Source organism: Diadema antillarum, unplaced genomic scaffold, assembly GCF_040938485.1.
Source record: "Diadema antillarum isolate AM-2024a unplaced genomic scaffold, OU_Dant_1.0 seq00001569_RagTag, whole genome shotgun sequence".
NCBI classification, from domain to species: domain Eukaryota; kingdom Metazoa; phylum Echinodermata; class Echinoidea; order Diadematoida; family Diadematidae; genus Diadema; species Diadema antillarum.
In genome coordinates, this window is record NW_027272290.1 from 436,431 (window position 1) to 457,311 (window position 20,881).

General features: G+C 39.2%; 1 protein-coding gene across 1 annotated transcript in view; it reads left to right on the forward strand.

The window, feature by feature from the left end:
• The window catches only part of LOC139710811 (adhesion G protein-coupled receptor A3-like), a 148,287-nt gene that overhangs the window by 71,086 nt on the left and 56,320 nt on the right, over positions 1-20,881 (forward strand). Inside the window, exon 3 of the mRNA XM_071622718.1 lies at positions 15,872-15,943. Coding sequence (XP_071478819.1) covers positions 15,872-15,943 — 72 coding nt within the window. The remainder of the gene's footprint in view (positions 1-15,871; positions 15,944-20,881) is intronic.

Consider the following 20,881-nt stretch of genomic DNA (forward strand, 5'->3'; position numbering starts at 1 on the left):
CTTCGTTTTTCTTCTCTTGGTTTCATGAATCTTTACTGCTCTCCCCTATCTCCATGATTCTCCAACATTCAACTCCTTCCTCTTCCTCTTCCCTTCTCTTTCATCTTTCCCCTGCTAACGATGTCCGAACATCCTACTTGATTCTCACACTATTCTTCCTTACCACTCTCTGTGTTCCTTTCTCTACCGTCTCCACTAGTGCAACTTCAACCTCTAGCCCATTACTGTCTCCCACTCTTCACTTTCTGCCCTCCTCACAACCCCCATATGTCGCTTCCCTCTTCGTTTCTCCTCTTTCTAGGCTCTTCTGCCAAACAGCGATCCGATTAAGGACTACATACACATGGTGTCACCGCAAATCTTTCTTCCTCATTTACTTCACCATGCAAACCTTCAAACAACACATTTCACTGATGTGTTCACTATAGTCTGTGCTTATATAAAGGTGAACTTATCCTTTAACATTAAAGTAGGTATAGCGGCAGGAGGAGTGGATAGCATTTTGCTCTTTGCTCTTTCTTCATATTCTGTGAATGATGGATGTGTCGCTGCATGAATGACTATCAGACACCCATCGAAAAGTCTTAGGCATTCAAACTTCATGAAAGAGCACACCTGTTAGATTTTACTCATTCATGGAGAATCCGCCTACCGAGACCTGTTGGTTCAAGGTTTCTTTGTGGGTTTTCCTTTTTGTCAGTAAACTGTGAAGCATTATATATCATCGTCTCATACAACCCATGTCAATGGTATAATCGCATGGTGTATAAATTCTGAATGAATCGATACGAGCGCATTCATCACAGATGTGTTCATTTCTCGTTCTCCCTCATTCTGATAATGAGCAGGAATTATTTCACATTGGTGATGTGGGGGGGGGGAGAGAGAATTTGTAACTTTGGCTATGACTTGAAGAAATGTCATACATTGGGAGACTGTGTTCTTCAGTTTGCAAGTCAGCTATAAATGCAGTTTATTATTTTTTTTTTATTCATGCCTTCTGTATTTCTTTTTTTTCCCCCTGTGAAGCCATTTGCACTTTGGGCCATTGTTGCATTTTCGGAGCAATTTCACGAATCTGATCACTCATTGTGACTAACAACAAGAGACAGCCTCAAAGCCTAAAGTACTTTGGAGACTATAGAAAGGAAAGAGGGATGACGTCGGGAGACTAAATGGTTACTGTGACAAGAGTGGTGGTCTTAACTTTAAAGGCGCATTCTGTTCACAAGGCAGTGCCAATGTACAGTAGCTGCGTCCCTGTTGCAGTGGAGGGGTCGTCTTTTCAACTACTCAGACACATTGCTTTCACAAACCAGCCACCAGTCAAATGCCACAAAATGTCTGTGTTGGCTTTCATGTCAAAACATTGTTCGACTGCAAAATGATTGATTTTGGTTTGATTCATGTGCAGTGCTCTTTTTGTATGTGACTGCATTGCAAATTTTTGTCATTTTTTTTTCGTTTTGTTGGCTGAGATATAAATGTATGTTTGAGGCTCATAAAAACTTGTTTTCAGCTTTATAGTATGAGCATATCTATAGACTCAAATGTAGACCATCATTATCTAATGTTCTGACTGAAGTACTCAGAGACTGAGCATGGATTTTGTTCGTAATGTACTTGGCTAAGATCATACCTTAGATTTAAAAAAAGGGAAAAAAAATGAAAGATACCAAGCTGTTGTTGTTGTTTATGATGTACCATACAGATACATAGGTCTGCAGATTGCATGTTGATGGGAATATACCAAGCTACTGTTGTAAAAAAGACAGTGACAACAGAGCAAGATAAGCCAAGGCATCCTACTACATATCATGAAAGTTTTTTACCCTTGTTATTCTCATGCAGAAGGGGGGGGGGGGGGGGGGGCGGGGGAAGAGGCACATATTACCATTCATTTGAAAGAGTTTTGTCGGCATTTTTTTGGAATATCACAATTTCTCGTTACAATCAAAGTACAAAGCAGGGTTGGAATAGAGGCCACTGAGGATCAAAGAGTTCTGAGATTTAAGTCAAGATAACATTTGCGCTTGGGAGTCCGAAAAATTTGGGGCTTTGATGGCCGTCCTCCCTTTTCAGACCGAAAGGTTTTGTCAGGGGGTCTGAAGTGTGATACATCAAGCGACATTATGTGTGACACTTGTATGGAAGGTGTGTCACGAAGGGGATGAAAACTGTTGCACTTTCAAGTCGCATGAGGTTTGTAAGCTGCTACACCATATATGTTCATTGTGGGATTGTCATAAACCTTTCCTTTGTTGATTTTTTTTAAATGTTTGAATATGTGTGAGATAGTGAAAGAAAGAGAGAGAGAGAGAGAGGAGGAGAATTCTGCTTGTGTCAATTAAATGCTGCAGTGGAAGAAGATTACAGAGAGATGTTAAATATTTGTGTTAATCATGAATGCTGTACAGAGAATCATAAGTCCATTATAAATGATGCTACTACACATTGCAGTATTTTACTTGAGTGAGTCAGTCCACTGTGCTTTTTTTAAAAATAGTTTATAACTTACATATGGGTAAAGTATAAATTCTTTCTTTCATCATTTTTTTTCAAAACCATCAACAAGTGATCCACCCTTTGTAAATTCTTAGGACAGACCAGCCTGTGTAGATTACACCTATATTGAGATTTGAGTAGAATTTGGTCTTTAGTACCCATCTTTATGAGATTATTCTTTAGTATGTTCAAGCCAGCTATGTTAAAGATAATATAAAGTTTTGGTACCTCAAAAGTTTCCCTGAGTTTCCTTGTCTTAGTTTTGTGTTTCAGGTTAAAGTACCTTTCATATAACTAACACTGTGAGACTTACTCGCCCCAAAGTGCTCTCATGTCTTAGTAATCACGCAATAATGGTTTCGTACAATACGTGTATATTGATTGTCGCGGTACCGCGTCGAGTCAAACTAACGGCTCGTTCGAATTTTTCAGAGCCCGCTCAGCTCTGGTACGAAACCATTATTGCATGATTACTAAGACATGAGAGTACTTTGGGGCGAGTAAGTCTCACAGTGTTAGTTATATGAAAGGTACTTTAACCTGAAACACAAACTAAGACAAGGAAACTCAGGGAAACTTTTGAGGTACCAAAACTTTATATTATCTTTAATCATCCAGTCGTGAAATGGTAAGTCTGAGTTGGTATCTTTTCACTTGCCCTGCTTGTTGCCAAAGTGGAATAGAAAGGATTTTAAAGGTCCTGTTTACCTGTGGGAGCAGTGATTTGAAAAATAGTCAAGATGAACCACATTTGATGCATATGTTGTATCACAAAACATCCTACCATATAAAATTTCCACAATAAAGCCTGAAATTTAAGGAGATATCACTATGTTTCTTAATAAAGTATAACTGTATACAGTTTAGTCTGGAAGCGTTTTTATCATAACTATTGTTCACATTTTGTATATTTAACAATACTTAACATAGATTATACTGGTTCAAATTTTTACATTGGTTGTTTCTATCTCTTTATACCCACATTTTATAACTATTTCGAAGCACTAATGCTGGGTTTTTGTTTCATCTGAAAATGGTAAATTATGCCTTTAATAATAACTTTTACATCACTATTTTGATGGAGGTGGTGATACACTTGGTGATGGTTGGTTTGAATCCCAGCCCATCAAAATGTGGGCCTAACAAATCTTGGCAATGTATGCAAACTCATGGGACCTTTCTAAAGGAGGGCAGTGTATGATCTCTAGCTCTCAAGATCTGCGAAGAGTATTTTTGAGCAGTCCAGTAGGTATAATGGGAAAGAAGGGTGAATATCAAATTTCCCCGACTTTTTTTTCCAACATATATTCTTTTCTTATTTTTGCCAACATCACACGCTCTTTAGCTGCGATACTTGACACGGGAACTCTCCCATGTGACTGCTCGACAAACACCTTGTGCTTGCTGGTAGGGAATGTTTGATGTCATATCTTTCATGAGAGAGAAGAGGAGAGAAGAGAGGAGAAAGAGATGGAGATAGAGAGGGAGTGAGGGCGTAAGTGGGTGAAAATTTTACTTTCAAATGATTCATTCCCAAATTATGCTGTGAATGTTGTTTGGGCATAGCTGTAATATAAGCCGTGATCTGATGTTATGTTTTTATACAATTTTCATGCATTTGTTTTTCGTGTGTGTGTGTGTGTGTGTGTGTGTGTGTGTGTGTGTGTGTGTGTGTGTGTGTGTGTGTGTGTCTTTCTGTCTCCCTGTCTTAGCTTTTTTTTTTGTCTGATGAGGATAAAACATACTACTTTATTGATGACTTAAATGAGATTTTTCATCCAGCACCAAATCATTTAAGTTTGATATGGATCCAACAGAGGATGATGTGTGTGATACAGACATAGTTAATTAATCAAATGTGAAGATATTTAGATACATCTGTCGACTTATATTTTCCTTTAAAAAGCAGAGTGACTCCCATTTGAACCATTTGGCTAGTATTAAAAGAGAACGCTGCAATAATACCCGCGCGGTCAGGTCATTGAATATCAAAGATGGTATTTGACAGCATGAAACATATTTACAATAGTCAGGGATATTTCACCTATTAATGCACATTTTAGCTCAGGAGCATGTATGTTTTACTTTGGGCCTGTGAGTGGACACAAAACTATGAGCCCTTTCGTCTAGAAGCATTGGAAATAAGGTTAAGGCATGAAATGATAGCAGAGAGAATGCAATTAAGCCCTTCACTCAGCTACGAGCCTGTATTTAATTAAAGCAGTCTGCATTGCTAATGAAACTGACAGGGCAATCTATAACCATCAAGTGTTCGCTGCTCAGAAGGGGGATGAATGATAGTGTCACCATCTTAGAAAGCATACTCAGCTATGTTCATAATACTCACTCCATCACACTATTCATATTAGATAGTGAGGGTTTTGGCTCGTTTCTGAGAGATGTAACGGAGTGAAATGACAACTGACATTCAAATTATCATACCGAACTATCACTGTATGTCACACCATGACATGTAAATAACCCTGACCTGGACTTGGGAGAAGGCAGTGATAATGATGATGATGCTAGCAATAGTGATCATGATAATGATGGTGATAATAATGATGAATTAATATCATATTCATGAATATCACTGGCATACATGGATGGGTTTGCAGAACAAACCAGCAAGTGACGAATACTTGACAAAAGTCATATTCAATATGGCAACAAATAAATTTTCTTGATTTGACAATATGATAATGTATGAGTGTTTGTACACAGAATGATTTCCCATGCAGATCACTTTTACATACTGTATACTCCTTAATTATATAGTATCCATAAAGCACACGGTCTATAGACCATAGTTGGCCCAATGCAGTCTCAGAAAAGTACATGTTAGGAGAAAATGACTCAGATTTGCCTTCAGACCTACACCTTTTACTAAGAAGGAATATATCTTCCACAACGTGATCAACTAAAAAAGCACTCGGAGAGTCCAGACCTCCGCCAAGCAGCTCATTTCCTCCCCATATACAAATGCTGAGAATCGCCCAATTTCCCAGTAACAAAGATAAGAATCCTGGTGTTGACTACCTCATCAGCTTCTTGCTGCACAGCACTTCACACAGAGCGCATACTTTAGTGCGCATATGCAAACCTCAAATTTGCACGCAGCTTGAACTTCCAAGTTCATTGAACCTAAGTGCAGAAAGATTCTAAATCCTTCAAAAATTCATAAAAATTTCCGGATCACTGCCAAAATTTAATCGTATGTTTCTTGTGTCATTATCAACTTTTCCTGTAAGTTTCATCCAAATCCGTACACAACCCTTTCAGTTATTTTGCAAATAGACAGACGAAGAAACCGATGCCGACAAAAACATAACCTCCTTAGCAGATGTATTAAGTTCTTTCACCAATCTGAAAGAGCTCAACTTCTTGCTACCCACCCTACTTGCACATATACAGTAGGGGTGGGTGCAGCAGCTGGCTGGCATCCCAGGAACATGCCTGTCAAAGTCCAAAGCCCCCATGATCCATCACAGATCCCTCCAAGTTCAGGGGGCGGCAGCAGTTTGGCCCTGGACAAATAAAAGGAGGAATGAGATGATTGGCAATTAACCTACCAAGACAAGAGCAACCCTGCACATCAACAAACAGTGACTCTGCAGAGGCGTGAAAAGTCCTCTTCCGCATTGTTCAGCTTTACCCCGGTGCGAAGCATCAATGCGTGTTCAAGGAATGTTTCAGGATGATGAGGGAATGTTTTTATCTATTCCCTGACTAATGCCTTCTAACTTTTTAAAGAGTTTTCCTTCATGCACAATGCATTGATATCGAGTGTTCTGATTGTGAGATTTGTTCTGGCAATACTTAAAGGGATGTTCAGCAATTTGTTAATAGGGGAAGTTTGAATTTAAAGCGATGGAAATTTTCAAGATAGAGGGGGTGTCGCCATTTAGAAAAAAAAAATCATATTCTTGAATGTCTGAGCAAAAACTGCATAGTTGCACAGAGCACTCTGATGAGCTGGTCATGTAATTGTGATCTATATCATCTGCTTTTGTTGAGCTTTCAGTAAAGAATGTGATATATATTTTCATATTTTCTCAAAAAGCGAAGAAGACTAGAAAAAGTAATTTTAATCATATTATTAGCCAGGGAGTGAAATGAAAGTACAGAGTACATGTATGCTATCATGTTGTTTGGTGTGTATAGAAAGAACATCTTTTTTTTTTTTTTTTACAAACACTTTGCTTGAAAAACAAACAAACAGACATAAAAAGGAGGAAAGTGATAATGTCACAGTATAGGCCTATAGATCATGTGTTTAAAAAAATCATGATTTGAGTAAACATTTGAGATTATAGTTAGAGCTTATGATATGCAAAATGCTACCTGAAACATCTACAAACTAAAAATCCACACCAAAGTGTGATTTCTGTTAATTTCCCTAAAGTGTTTGCTGAAGTTCTCCTTCTCATTTTCAAAATCAACCACAACCTCGCACCACCCTACCTTCAAGATCTTGTTTCTCTCCGCTCTGCATCCACATCCTCCACAACCAGACGTCTTCGTTCCGCCACCACTGCCAATCTTCAGTTATCCTCTGGACCTCGTACCAACACACGTTATGGTGATCGTGCCTTTTCCTCTCTTGCTCCTAAACTATGGAACAATCTTCCCGTCAGCATCCGACAAGCCAATACACTAGATTCATTTAAGTCAAACCTCAAAACATATCTCTTTAGGAAGTGTTATCTGTGTCGGTAGTGTACTAGTGTTTGTAATTGTTGTCATATATATGATTGTTGCTGTACTTATATGTGGATTGCTTATTGTTTTCTTCTTCACTCGTTCTCTATCTTTGTTTTTCCCCAGCGCTTAGAAATATGATATTAAGCGCTTTATAAATGTTATGTATTATTATTATTATTATTAACAGGTTTGCTTCGAGAACTTTCACTACAGAAAACTTGTGATTTCTATGATACTCCGTACTCTGTGTGGCTGCACGGAAACAGATCTACAGATAGATGGCTTAGCCAGTTGTGCCAGCAAAGTCTCATGAGCCAAAACGTGAAAGATTCTCAGGGGTGGTATAATACCATCACAATGTTTCACAGGAGTATGAGTATATGTGACTGTCAAGTTTTGCATTTTGTAGTGTCACATTTTGGAATGAATAGGCCTAGTGTAAAATTCTGAAAAGATCCTTGAATTCACAAGTACCTTTAATATCCATGCCAATGAACAGGTTCCGTTGCACTTGCCACTTTATTAAAATTGCTAAGTATTCTCTTCACATGTAATCAGAACATGTCATGTTACTTTTAATTAAGAAAGCAGGAAAGTCTTCTCTTCCTATTTACTAGGAATATGTCGTATTCACTTTTGGAAGCATAAGCTTTATTCAACATTTTTCTCACTGTTATAAACATCTGGTAATATGATGAAATACGAAAGATTGATGATAATTCCAAATTTTCAAAAGTGTACTCCCATTTTGTCCGTTTTGTTGACATTGGTGTGGGCTCTTAGTTATGCCTTCATTCTGGCATGCTTAGCGTCAATTAGGCTTTAATATTCTACAAGACTGAAAGTTGGCATCGCAATGAATGGTAGTAACGTTGTGATGTACCACTGCATGTGAAAAATCATGAATCCTGACTGGCCCGGCAGTATTGATGAGGACTCTGTGTGAGGTTGTACGAGGGGGGCCCCCCTTGCTTTCTACCTTCCTCTCTGTCAATAAACATAGCGGCGACTGGTACATTACGGATGGGAAATATCTCGGATAATGACGGTGATGCATGCGCTAATAATGTTGTAAATGTCATTTGCAAAGGTTACTCTGCTATCGTGGGGGCCTGTCGTGTGTCGTGCGAATGTCAAACAAGCTAATCAAATCAGCTGTAAAATGCCAGTAATGAGCCATTCTTTGCCCCCGCCAAAATCAGTGGGGTTGTTTGTGCAGTTCAATGCCACAACATGTTTTGGGATCTATGTAGAAGCATTCAACGAGACAAGGCTGAATCTGGTATCCACTAACCGATTCTCTGATCTTCTGTCATAATTTGAGTCTTTTATGATTGAGTGAATACTGAAGTCCTGCCATCAAAAGTATAAAGACAGAAAAGGCTCCTTTTTCCAAAATTTCCAAGTTAGACAAGGACCAGTTTTGAATTCATAAATAGAAAGAAGGATAGTTTCTTTCCAAAAGTTCTTTTGCTACAATTTGTAATTCTCATTAAATTCTCGACCATGATGTAGTACTCTCCTTACATTGGTGTCATATGTCTCCAGAAATTCAGTTCAGAGAACACGTCCTGTTCTACATTGTTTGATATAATGTTGTTGTTGTTGTGTTTCGACGGTTGCAATTCCTAAGTGTGTCTGATTCGACTGGTATGATGCTTCCAGGGTTGCTGCTATGCCTGTTAGATTGCCCAAAAGATGCTGTACGCACATTCGTGCGTACCGTACATGAGCAATTTATTAAATACACTACGGATAGGAAACCATTCCTCGTGGATACCCCGCCCCCACCATCTAGCACTAAGTGGGGCAAATAGCCGTGCGTATAGACTGTGGCGAGGACGGATAGTGCATGCGCGGGCGGGATTGACTCGAGGAGTTAGCTGCACTCTCTTCCCGTTTAGTTCACCCCAGGATGGCATCCGTCTCCCGCGTCACAGATTTCCACATCATATCACACGTCATCCTTTCCCCCTCCTCCTCCTCCCCAGCCCCTTCTTCTTCTTCTTCTCCCATCTGACAAGGTGGATGGCTCCAGAAATTGATTTTATCGCAATCACATCCCATCTTGGGTGACATTTGCAATTCATTACACGACGGAACATTAGTTCCTAACATGATGTACTTTGCCCGTAGCAGTCGCCTCACATGTACTTTCTTTGTTTGTATGTTTCCTTGTCATGTCTTGCATTGTTTTGTTTTCCTGATGCCCCATTGCTTTCTTTCATACAAAATAATGTTGCTCTCTATAGACAGCATATGAAATCTGAAGAGCTTTTTTTTTTTCTCTCTCTCTCTTGTTGACTTCTGTCTAGTCTAATGTACTCCTTGGACTAGTTTTAATTGTCACATAATTTTGCAACCTTTGACTTGCTTGTAATGCTTTCTAACAGTAATGATATTGTCGGTCATATGTTAACCTACAATTTGTACTTCCTGTGGCTGCTCTCACTCGGAAGAGGTGAACAGTTTGATGGAAATAAACCAAAAGAAATCTTTAATCCACCGAAGTATTATAATTTGGATAGGCTTTCCCTCACTCCAAAGTTTTCCTTGCCAAAGTTCAAAAGAAACCCCTTGTGTGAAACATGGACATCTTGAAGAATTTCCTGCTAATGCTCATAAAAGCTGCGAGACCTTTTGAAGTTTGATGGAACTGTTTGTGTTTAATCTGTATTAGATTTACGTCATGTGGATGTTAAGTTTGAGGGTTATCTTGATTGATTTCATCACTTATCATGAAATCATATGATCTGTGAATATAATAAAGAAGAAGAAATGAGAATGAGGGGGAGGTGAGAAGATAAATAAAAGGTCTAGGAAGGGTAGACTATCATGCCAGGGATGAGCTGAGAGATATAGTACACCCAACCCCAAACTCAGATGACAGAAATATAGATTTTTTTTTTCTTCCTTCCTGGAAGTGAGATGTGGACATTGGTAGATATGTGCACAGAGAATACACTGTGTAATATGTCTCTCTCTCTCTCTCTCAAGGCTCTATGCCTTCACACCACAGCTTGGTCTCCTCTGCTTCACACATGACCAGGATTGAGCGCCAGGTACAGTGGAAACTCAGTATAACGAGATCCTTGGGACCAAGACAATTCGTTCTTTATTTCAGATATTTTGTTAAATCAGTAGTCAATAAACAATGCAACACAAAGAAAGTAAATTTATTGGGACAGGAGAAATTAGTTTGTTATATCACATATTTTGTCATATCAGCTCTCTTTATATCGAGTTTCCACTGTAGCACCAGATGCTTTGGTATCAATAGGTGTATTTACGTTGGCGGTGAAATTCTGCAGTATTTCAAATATTTTGCGATTTAATTAGTAATGCGAATGCAAATTCACCATGAAATACATTGCAAAATACCAAGGTAGTTTGGGTGGTGATTTCTAACTTTGCGTGAAATATGCATGCAAGATTCAAGTGTGAATCTTGTCACAAAATACACCAGTCTTTACAGTGGTGTATGTAATACCACATGACCTGACATACTGCCTGCCTTTTCCCAATAGGTAACGCTGCACACTGGCACTGGTCCGACGGTCCAGGGCCTTCAGAAATCACTGTTGGACCAGTAACTTTTTCAGGAATAGAGCAGCAGTAAAAATTGGAAAAACTGGGTGCCTACTACTGTAAAAGTGGAAATTTTCGTGGTGTTGTAATTTTCGTGCATTTCGCGCAACCAAAAACTAGCACGAAAAGAAAAGCACGCGAATATTTTTGCTTGCCATAAAAATGTTCCTGTGCGTGATGTCTTGATTCCGCAGAATTAAAAACATGCGAAACTCTTATTAACGGGCTAAGCGCAATAAATTAGTAGTGCGAAGATATCCACTTTTACAGTAGTCCGGCCTGTCTGTCGGACCAGTCGAAAAAACAGAAAGAAAAAAAAAGTGGGTTAGTGTGCAGCCCTGCAGTAGGAGATATGCATGTGCGCAGTGCTTACCAGAAATACCATGATACTTCATGAATGAGTCATTACCATTTGAATTACCGTGGTGTCTATTACTGTGGGAATTTGTCAATGAGAAGAGTGGCAACAAATTACTGTGTGGTATTGTCCACAGTCATTCAAATATTTATACCTACAAATGTACAGCCACAGAGTTTGATAAGAATAAAAAGCAAGAGCTGAAAAGGTTGCATCATATAGTATTGAGCTGAGGTACTAGACATGATATGGCAGAAATAAAATATTTCAGGGTTGTCTATTTTTTTTTCTCTCTCTTTCTCATTCTTGTGCTTCATCTGTCACCAGTCAAGAATCTGTCTTTCAGATGAACCTAGTCCATGATTCTGGCAGATGCAGGGAGGGGGGGGGGGGGGGAGGGGGAGGGGGGGGCTCTGTGCCTGTAAACTACATCTAAGTTGGCATTTGAATGCATCATCATAAATGTCAGACAAAACGACCAAATGCTTCGACTGGGCCGTCTCCTCTCATCTCGTGCACGTGTGAATGGCATTTAATGGCCTCCAAAACATTTTATCTGTTTTCGTTTCATCCTTTTTTTTTCACCTTGGCGTGTTTTTTTTTTCCTCCTGCATCTGACAGGCACACATTAAACTTTTTTTCTTTTTCTTTTTTTAAATTAAGGCCAGATTAGATTTTAACAAGTTCCCCATGTGGTTTAAGCTATAGTTTGAAATGCATTCATCTATAATTCTATGATGCAAGGAGGTTGCTGCGTACTGTATACACCATATATTTTGCGAGTATAATATGAGTAATTGGGACTTTTGAGACACTTTAGTGAATGGTTGAAATAGTGATCATGAACAACTTTGACAGAATGAGAGAGAGAAAAAAGTATTATTACTTTGCAGGAGGGAAAAGAGCAATTTCCCACCTCCGATATAATATACAATGCATCATTATTATAAGATACAATATTTTTACTTTTCGTTAATGGCACAAAGACCGGTGGACTCTGAAAATATTCATGAAGATAAAAACATCGCAAAATATACTCCGGATATTTATGGTATATACAGCCGCATTAGATGTACATGCATTTTGTATGAACTCGCATTGCTAATCTTTAAAGTGGTTTATTGCTACAATTCTCTGGGTGATTTGCGTGCTACTGTGTCACTTGGCTGTTTGCCTGAAATAAATTTTAGTCCCGAAGTCATGTTATATTAGTTTGCCATGGTAACTTCTTGATGGCACTTTTTTATTCAGAAGTAAACCGGTCTATACGGGATGATGACCCAAGCTCATGTTTATGCGCTCAGCAGACTGCCAACTCAGCACTTTCCCTGTCCCTGCAATGTAGTGAACCTGTCCACGATGATGAGATTGAAAAGAGGAAAAGGGAATGTCGGGCACACTCAACAGGGGTGAAAGTTGGGAATCCATTACCGGTGTTGGTATAAGAGATTGGTGTGATAATGGCCGTGATTGATCAGGTGAACACCCCCCTGCCTTATTCAACCTGATAAAAAGAGGGGATGGGGGCGACTCTTCATTAGCACGTCAATACAAGATTGACGTGAGTTGAGAGAGGATCATTAACATTCACATTAGCACGTCCCAACCGAATCAATACCCGAAGGCCATTGCATTCGTAATGCGTACTTTGGGACCTCAACAATATGGGTGGTAATTTTAATCTTTTTCTTCCCTACATAAAGATTACTTATACCGTGGTGAAGATGATTTGACTAGTATAACTCAAGTTACTTGTGTGATTGTTTTAGAAACTCTAGTGCTATGTATTTGTGTTATTGAAATTTGTATAAGGCTTCATGTTCAACATTAGTAGTTTGTTGCCCAAAGCGCAATAACCAGTTAAGTCTGCTTGTTACACTAGGAAATTTATTTGAGCAACGACAGCCATCACTTTGGTTATGTTCAAGCACTCAAAAGCAAACTGAAATATACCGTACTATACACGACCAGATTTGGGGTATCTGAGCACCCGGTGGAGATAGCGTACTTCATGAGCTAGTTTCGGACTCGAGTTGGAGGGGTCACATGATTTTTATCATTGGGGTCATTCACCGTGCATGATTATGTTACATATAGGTGTCCCTAATTAGGAGAATCAACTTTTTCGTATCATGACCTAGTGTGTGTTATGCACATTCCTCTCATGTTAACTTCTGGTGCGGTATGGTTTTTGACGACTTGGCATTCAGTACTCTCTGGCACAGTATGTACGGTATGGTACACTTTTGGAGCACGTCGGGAAGTGGTCCACTTTTGGCATGGTACCGTACGGTTCACTTTGAGAGCATCCGAGCATTCCTCTACTAATGGTATGGTACAGGATGGTACTGTAAAACGAGGAATGTTTGCGTGCACTTTAATTTCGCGAATTTTGTGAGCGCCAAGATTCGCAGAATTAAAATGCACGCGAAAGTTCTTGTCTACTCTATATACATTGAATGCCAGTGGCAGTTCGCGAAAATTTCATGCCACAAAAAAGGCTGCAAAAAAGGCAGTTGGCTCCAATTCGCTAAGAATTAATGCTGCAAATATATCATGTTATACAGTGTGCTCGACACACACCCATTGTGAACATGCCCTTTTTTATTTTGTGTACAGATGCCTGTAGTGTATGTCAATGTTAGATGTGAATTTTCATGGTGCTTGCATTGAAACAAATTGAAACTATTCTCAAAGAGCCATGGTTTATGGTTATAAATTGCTCTCTTTCATTAAAAAAAAAAGAAGGTAAAATAGCTCTAAGTGTTTTGTCATCATTAAAGTGGAATTTTTCGCAGTGATTGTGATGTGATTGACACTGTACATTCAGAAATTGTTGAAGAGCCTGAATCTCGTGTAAGAGAATGCAAGCACTATACAACTGAATAGTGTGATTATCTGTGACCTGTGATTAAAGATACTATGTCAAAATCCATGGATTTGTCAGTGCATAAGTAGAGTACAGCAATTGGTGATGTCACAGTAGAACAACAATATAAGGCAAATGCACAGAGAATTTCACATGATTTGATTCTTAATGAAAAGTGCACCTTTCTTCCACATGTTACGGACATGTGTTAAGGGTAATACCCCCTGCATTCTGAAAAAAATAGAATAAAGTCATGTGCTCTATGCTAAGAATATGAAAATTGTATGTGGAATTCTTTATGTATATTAGTATATTGTATGCCCATTTCCCTTTCATGAAATCGACAGCAGTATGTACTAAGAAATTCTCAATTGCAAAGTGGGCAGTAAATCTGGCTGATGAAGTACAGCATGTAGAGGTATACATATTTGTAGGACATTGCAATGCTGGGTTGCTAACGGGTGGGGGGGGGGGGTCAGGGAGGAGAAAGAGAGGGAGGGGGAAGAAGAGTGGATGAAAGAGAATTCAAACAGAGGCGAGTCTGAATGAATTCGCCACTCCCGCTGTTAACCGCTAAATGATGCGATGGAATCTTGTCCATGCCAGCCATTCCTCGCAGTGAACTCGATATGACTCTGGCGATTGCAAATTTAGAAAAGAAAGGAAAAAAAAGAGTGGGGACGTTCTGAGGGAAGAGGGACGGCGGCAACAGAGCAACAGATTTAGATCCAGCGGTCATCCAATCTAGTTTGCAGCCAGATACGACCCTAGTGTCCACTATTTGTATACCTCTGCTTCGGCAAATGCAGTTGTGCACCTGTATAACCTCTGACTGTGTAGTGCATATGTGCAAGTGGAAAATGTAAAGCCCTCTATTTAATATGTAGTATATCAGGGCTGCAAAATTATGATGTGGTTTGTCTCTTGTATTGGATGTGTGTGGGTATACCATGCCTAATATAAGAGAGTAAAACCTCTCATATATGAAAACTTGTCCTTGTGTATGCAATGTGTGTGTGGAAGTGGGAGTAGATGGTTCAGAAACTGGAGCAAATATCTTGATATTTGAATCTCTCAAACACACAAGAAGGTGGTATTAAGGTCATGAATTTTGAGTGATTATTGATGTTAATGCAAACATGGGGTAGCTTTGCACTTTAATCAATTTTTGCCGGCGTGTGATGGGTTTTATTTATTTATTTATTTTTTGTTTGCATGTTTCAAAAAATGCATTCAATCGAATTCAATGGTGCCCTTTCTACCTGACATATTCTGCTTTACATATTTATTCATATGTCAAGTATGATTGATATTAGATATGTACATTTCTAGCTCCCAATAGCTGTAATCAGGCTATACTATTTCAAGCATCAAGATCCAAATCCTATCTTATCCTAGAAGTAGATACAATCTCAAAAACAGATATATCATTTAATATGTAATTGATTTAAAAATCTAAAGTCTTTTCGCATTGCCATATGATTTTTTTTCCCCCACTTAATCAGTTTTGCTGGAATTCCCCCATGATATTTTATTCACTTCCACAATACCAAAGAAAGGAAATGGAATAATGATTCCAGTTTGTTATTAACACACACACACACACACCCCAACCACACACATACACACAAACCCTCGGCTGATTGACTACATGGTGCAACCAATGTGCAACCATGACTTGTTAGGTGATCTGAGTATCCTCTCGGATCACCTTCTGTATCTTTCAATGTTTTGTTTTTTTCTGTAAACCATATTGTTTTGATCATTGCATATCTGTATGTTTAACCGCAACTGTAATGGAGTGAATAAATTCAATCTTTTAATTTATTTATTCATGTGTATTGCAGGAATCTGAGTATGAACTCTATCAGCTACATTGCGCCCCGATCATTCGATGGCCTAAACAACCTCCAAACACTGTGAGTATAGCACCTCGTCTTTAATCCCTTTGTGTGACTGGTTAATTTGTGCAAACACAGTCATACCTGTCTATAGCAGCCACCCAAGGAAAACTGCAAAAGTGGCCACTATAGACAGGTGGCAACTATAAATAGGTTGGTGGCCATTTTGAATGTTAAAACTTGCATTGCATAATAGCATAAAATGCCGCATGTTATTCTTTGGAAACAAAACAAAGCAGCAAATATGTTTGCATTAGCAGCTATAAATGTGGGGATTTTTGGGGTACAATTTACGTCATTTTAAATTTTCCTTTAGCCTACTTCTGTTCTTTTGATAGGACTTGGTAGAATTCAAGCAGTGAATGTAAAAGCTAACGTATTCATGGCTGATTTTAACGGTTGAGCTAAATTTTTGTGGCCGCTATACCCAGTTAGATATTCACCACGGGATACAAAACGAGTGGCCGCTAGCCGCGTTAGGCAGGTGACCGCTATGTAAAGGGTCTATAACACAGAAATTTAGTGTAGGAGATTTTAAAGTGGCCGCTATAGACAGGTGGCTGCTAAGACAGGTTTGACTGTTTATCTCAGAAGAAATTTAATAGTGAGAATTTGTGCATTTTATATACACCTGTAGATATAATATGCACACACACACACACACACACACACACACACACACACACACACACACACACACACACACACACACACACACACACACACACACACACATGTATATGTGTGTGTCAATTTACCAGTATCTCTCACCCTCTTTAACTCTCTTTCCATCAATGAACACACATAAATATGTATATGATATATTTTTACAGACAGCACCAATAACCAGAAACATGATAGAAAGTAGAAAAGCACATGGAGAGTGCAGACCTCCGCCAAGCAGCTCATATCAGGGAGGTGTTAGAAAAGGAGAGACAACTCTTCATAATTCATGCAAACACATGTTTGGGTTCAAAGCATTACAGTGGGATGTATAGCATTCCACTATACGCTTTGAAGTCATGCTCTGCATCGCTCTAGTTGCAAGGCGAAGTTCGGAGACGAAGAACACATTTCACCTGTCGTTGAATTACAAGCTTTATTTCCCTGTAAAATTTTAAATGAAATACTTGAATTGATTAAGAGTAGTTTAGGAAAGAATTCAATATTATAAACATGTATTTCTAGTTTCTTCGTAATGCGCAAATTGAAATGAAATGAAAATTAGGCCATCTTAAAAACCTAATATTTTTCTATAATGTGCACATTTCCGCATGTTAGTTTTCTGTCCTTTAATCTGGGATATTTTGATCTTTCAAATAAAGTACTCCGCTAAAGCGTGCACCAGCGTGCTTTTAAACTATTTGCTGTTAAAGGGACTGTACAGTACTGGTTGAGGTAGGGATTCATGTTTTGAACATTCCTAAGTGAGATAATGAAAAGCCTCGTATGAAATATGAAAGAGCATGTTATTTTAAGAAGGATTCAACGTTTATTTGATGAAGATTGGTTTTCAAATGGCTGAGATATCCAAAAAAGTGCAAATAATAAAAGGCGACATGCCCCAACTTTATTAGTATCTCTTTGTTTCACCTTGTTTTTGGATATCTCAGCCATTTCAAAACCGATTTTCATCGAATAAACTTTTGATACCCCTTAGAACTGCATGCTCTTTGACATCTCATAGAGTGGTTTCTGAATATCTCACAAAACATTAAAAGCTAAATCTTCACCTCGACCAGAACTGTACACACCCTTTAAAATTGTCAGTTTTACACTGCATTTTGATTCGCTGCTCCAATTCAAGGTACACAAATTCATTGTTGCCATCACATTGAAAGAGAGAGAGCGAAGTGCAGTAGGGGCAAGTATTTCTAGATTTGAGAGCGCTAGTCCTGATTATTGATGCTCTCTTTTGTCAAAGCACCTGATTTCCACCTGTAGTTAAGCGCATAACTTCTCGGCGGTGCCGCGCATGACTTCAAAGGAGAGCAGTAGTTGTCTCTCCTTTTCTTACACCTCCCTGCTCATATCCACCCATTTATACTTATATGCTAAGAACAGCCCTATTTCCCAGTGATAAAGAATCCTTTTTAGTGTCTCCCCCTTAACTACTTGCTGTACCTCAAGCGTGCACTTGAAGTGTGCATGTACACACCTCAAGTACACACAGCTTGAATTCTCTTGTTCGTTAGCCTATTTCCCAGTGATAAAGATTTCTTCCAAATTTTTTTTTTTTCAATTCCTGGATCCTGATGGTGACCAAGATCACTACCAAAATTTGATCACATGTCCCTTATGGCATCATCAAGTTTCCTCAAAATCTCATCCAAATCGTTTCACAACTTTTTGAGTTATTTTGCCAAACAGATTGACAAACCCAATGCCAGCAAAAACATAACCTCCTTGGCGGAATGAAATGCAAACACTCTGCATGTATACTCACAAACAGATTTTCTTGTAAGACAGATTTTCAAGAGATTTTCTAGATTTTCTGGTATGACAGAATTGAATGTACAAAATGTAAGTCACAGCAGGTGTATCACAGTGCATACATAGCCACTGACAGGAATGTACATGTACCCTAAAGACCCGGTCCCACTGCCCAAAAGTCACGTAAACGCATGAATCACATAAGAAATTCAAGCCTTACGCGAGACATGTATGCGCGATTTGCGCATTTCATGAGTTTGTCTGATGTGGAACCTTTGTAGTTGTCCGGATCAGCGCTTTACGCAATTAAAGGTTTTGAGCCGCTCAAAACTCGGCTTCGCGCAAAAGTTTATGAAGTATTGCGCTGTTTTAGGTAATTTTTGCATAGTTCTTACGCGAACAATGCGCGAAATATGCGTGGAATATAAGTGATCGTTCGCAAAAATTTTGCCGCTATCGCGTTCATGTGTGAATCATGTGCGATTCATTAGTGATAATGCGCAGATTATGCGTGGTTTTCCGTGGGCCTCAGTCGTCGCGCACAACTGCGAATTCGCTTTATTTGGGGCCTTTGCGTGCCTGTGAGCTGAAAGGGCGTGGTTTGTTCGTGATTTTTGCGTGATCTTTCCGTAGTTCTTGCGCAATTCGTTGATGATTTTCATCACATAAATCAGCGAAAATCCTCGACGGACAAGCACGCACAACCAAATTTCTTGCGCGATTCATTCGTTTACGCGACTTTTGGGCAGTGTGACCGGGCCTTAAATATCTGTATGTGTTCCCAACCCTCTCCCTTGATATAGAATGTGAGTGGGAAGAATATGGTTGTAATGTTCTTCATGTGTTATGTAGGTCCTCCCACATAATCATCAATGTGTCATGTGAGATAGCATTCACGGAGAGGACACTCCACAGAAAATTTCTCATCGACAGACGCATTTTCAAACAGCCACGATGCTACCACAAACAAGAGAAACTACCTCTTAGTTTATTGTCTCATAATTGTGCATTTTTTCTTTTTTTGCACTGCAATTAGCACAATCCCTTGTTGGTGCCATCAAATTGTCAGAGCAGTTTACTATGATAACTGCTTTTCCTTCTCTTGCCCACACAAGCATCGCAAATATGATTAGTTCCACACAGAGGCATCGGGACTATTCCTTTGGACATAATCGAAGTGCTGTGAGTCACTTTCAAGATGATGCGTCACTTTTGAAACAGAACAAGATGTCTTTAGGTCACACCAAGTCTATGACTGGCAGAGAGAATCAAAAGACAAAGAGAGAGAAGGGAAAAGACGGGGAGGTTTTGTCAAGCTAGAGAGACAGTTAGACTTGTGCTTCTATATCCTAGTTTACGGAGTAAGAGAAGTTTTTTTATGGAACGCCGGCAAAGTGTGGAGAAGTAATTTGTTTTCCCCAAGCTCTCTCCTCCAATTAGTTCCAGGGGGGCGGACGTGGGGGTCTCTTTCTTTTTTGCTAGCAAAGGAGCCAACTGGGGGCTCCCTCCGTCGAGGAGGGAGGCCGTCCTCGGCGCGGAAGCGGTAGTCACAGGTCGTTGGTCCGAAGATGATGACTTCTTTCCATCCCTCATTAACCACACCCCAATAAAGCACGGATTACATGCATAGCCCCCTCAAACCTACTTTTCTTTTGGTCCACTCCGTAATGTGTAGAACTGAGTGTGTGTGGAGAGGCTGGAAAACAGCTGGTTGGGTACATTTTGAGCTTGCAATATCACAGTATCGGATGTTTCTAGTTTGCATTTGTTTTTCTCATCTAATTATGAAAATGGGTGTTTTGAATGAAATACATACACTGTGTTTCCTTGAAACTTGATATAGTTTGCTTCATGTATATATGCAGCTTTCCTATTTTTTAGCCAAAATACAATTTTTTTTTGTGTCTGCAAAATTGTTCTTTACTCTTTGACACTGTATGTGTGGTACAATTGCTCAGTTTTTTTAATGTAGCGAGTTTTGTGAGTTGACCCAGATTTGCAAAATTGACAACTCTGGGAAATAATGCTTGCCATAACACAACTGCCTTGTATATCGTATCCAAGGTAGGGAAGCACATTTTTTTTTTCTCTAATTCAAAGTGACCATACTTATTTCTCAGTCAGTCCAAGTGGTTGTCAATTGGGAATTCGGCCACTTGCAAAATTGTCTTACGAGTCCCAATTTGCAAAATGTTAGGCATACATCTTGCATGACAGTTTGATCTGTTGGCAACCCTGTGATATGCCCTGATGTTATAGGTAGAGAGGGCAAGACTAACTGTCACCAACTGTACTTTAATGGTTATTTTATTCCCAATATAATGTAAACTGGGCTAAAGGGGGACAAAATAACACAACAAATTCTCACCTATTTACGGGAAATCGAAGACAGGCAACTTCAAACAGTTTTATCTGAATAGGGACCATATTAACCAAAGTGCTATGTAGCACACAAATGAATATTATTTTAGAGTGTGTGTTTGCTGGGCAACTCGTGCACAAGAATTGTCGAGAAAATAGGGT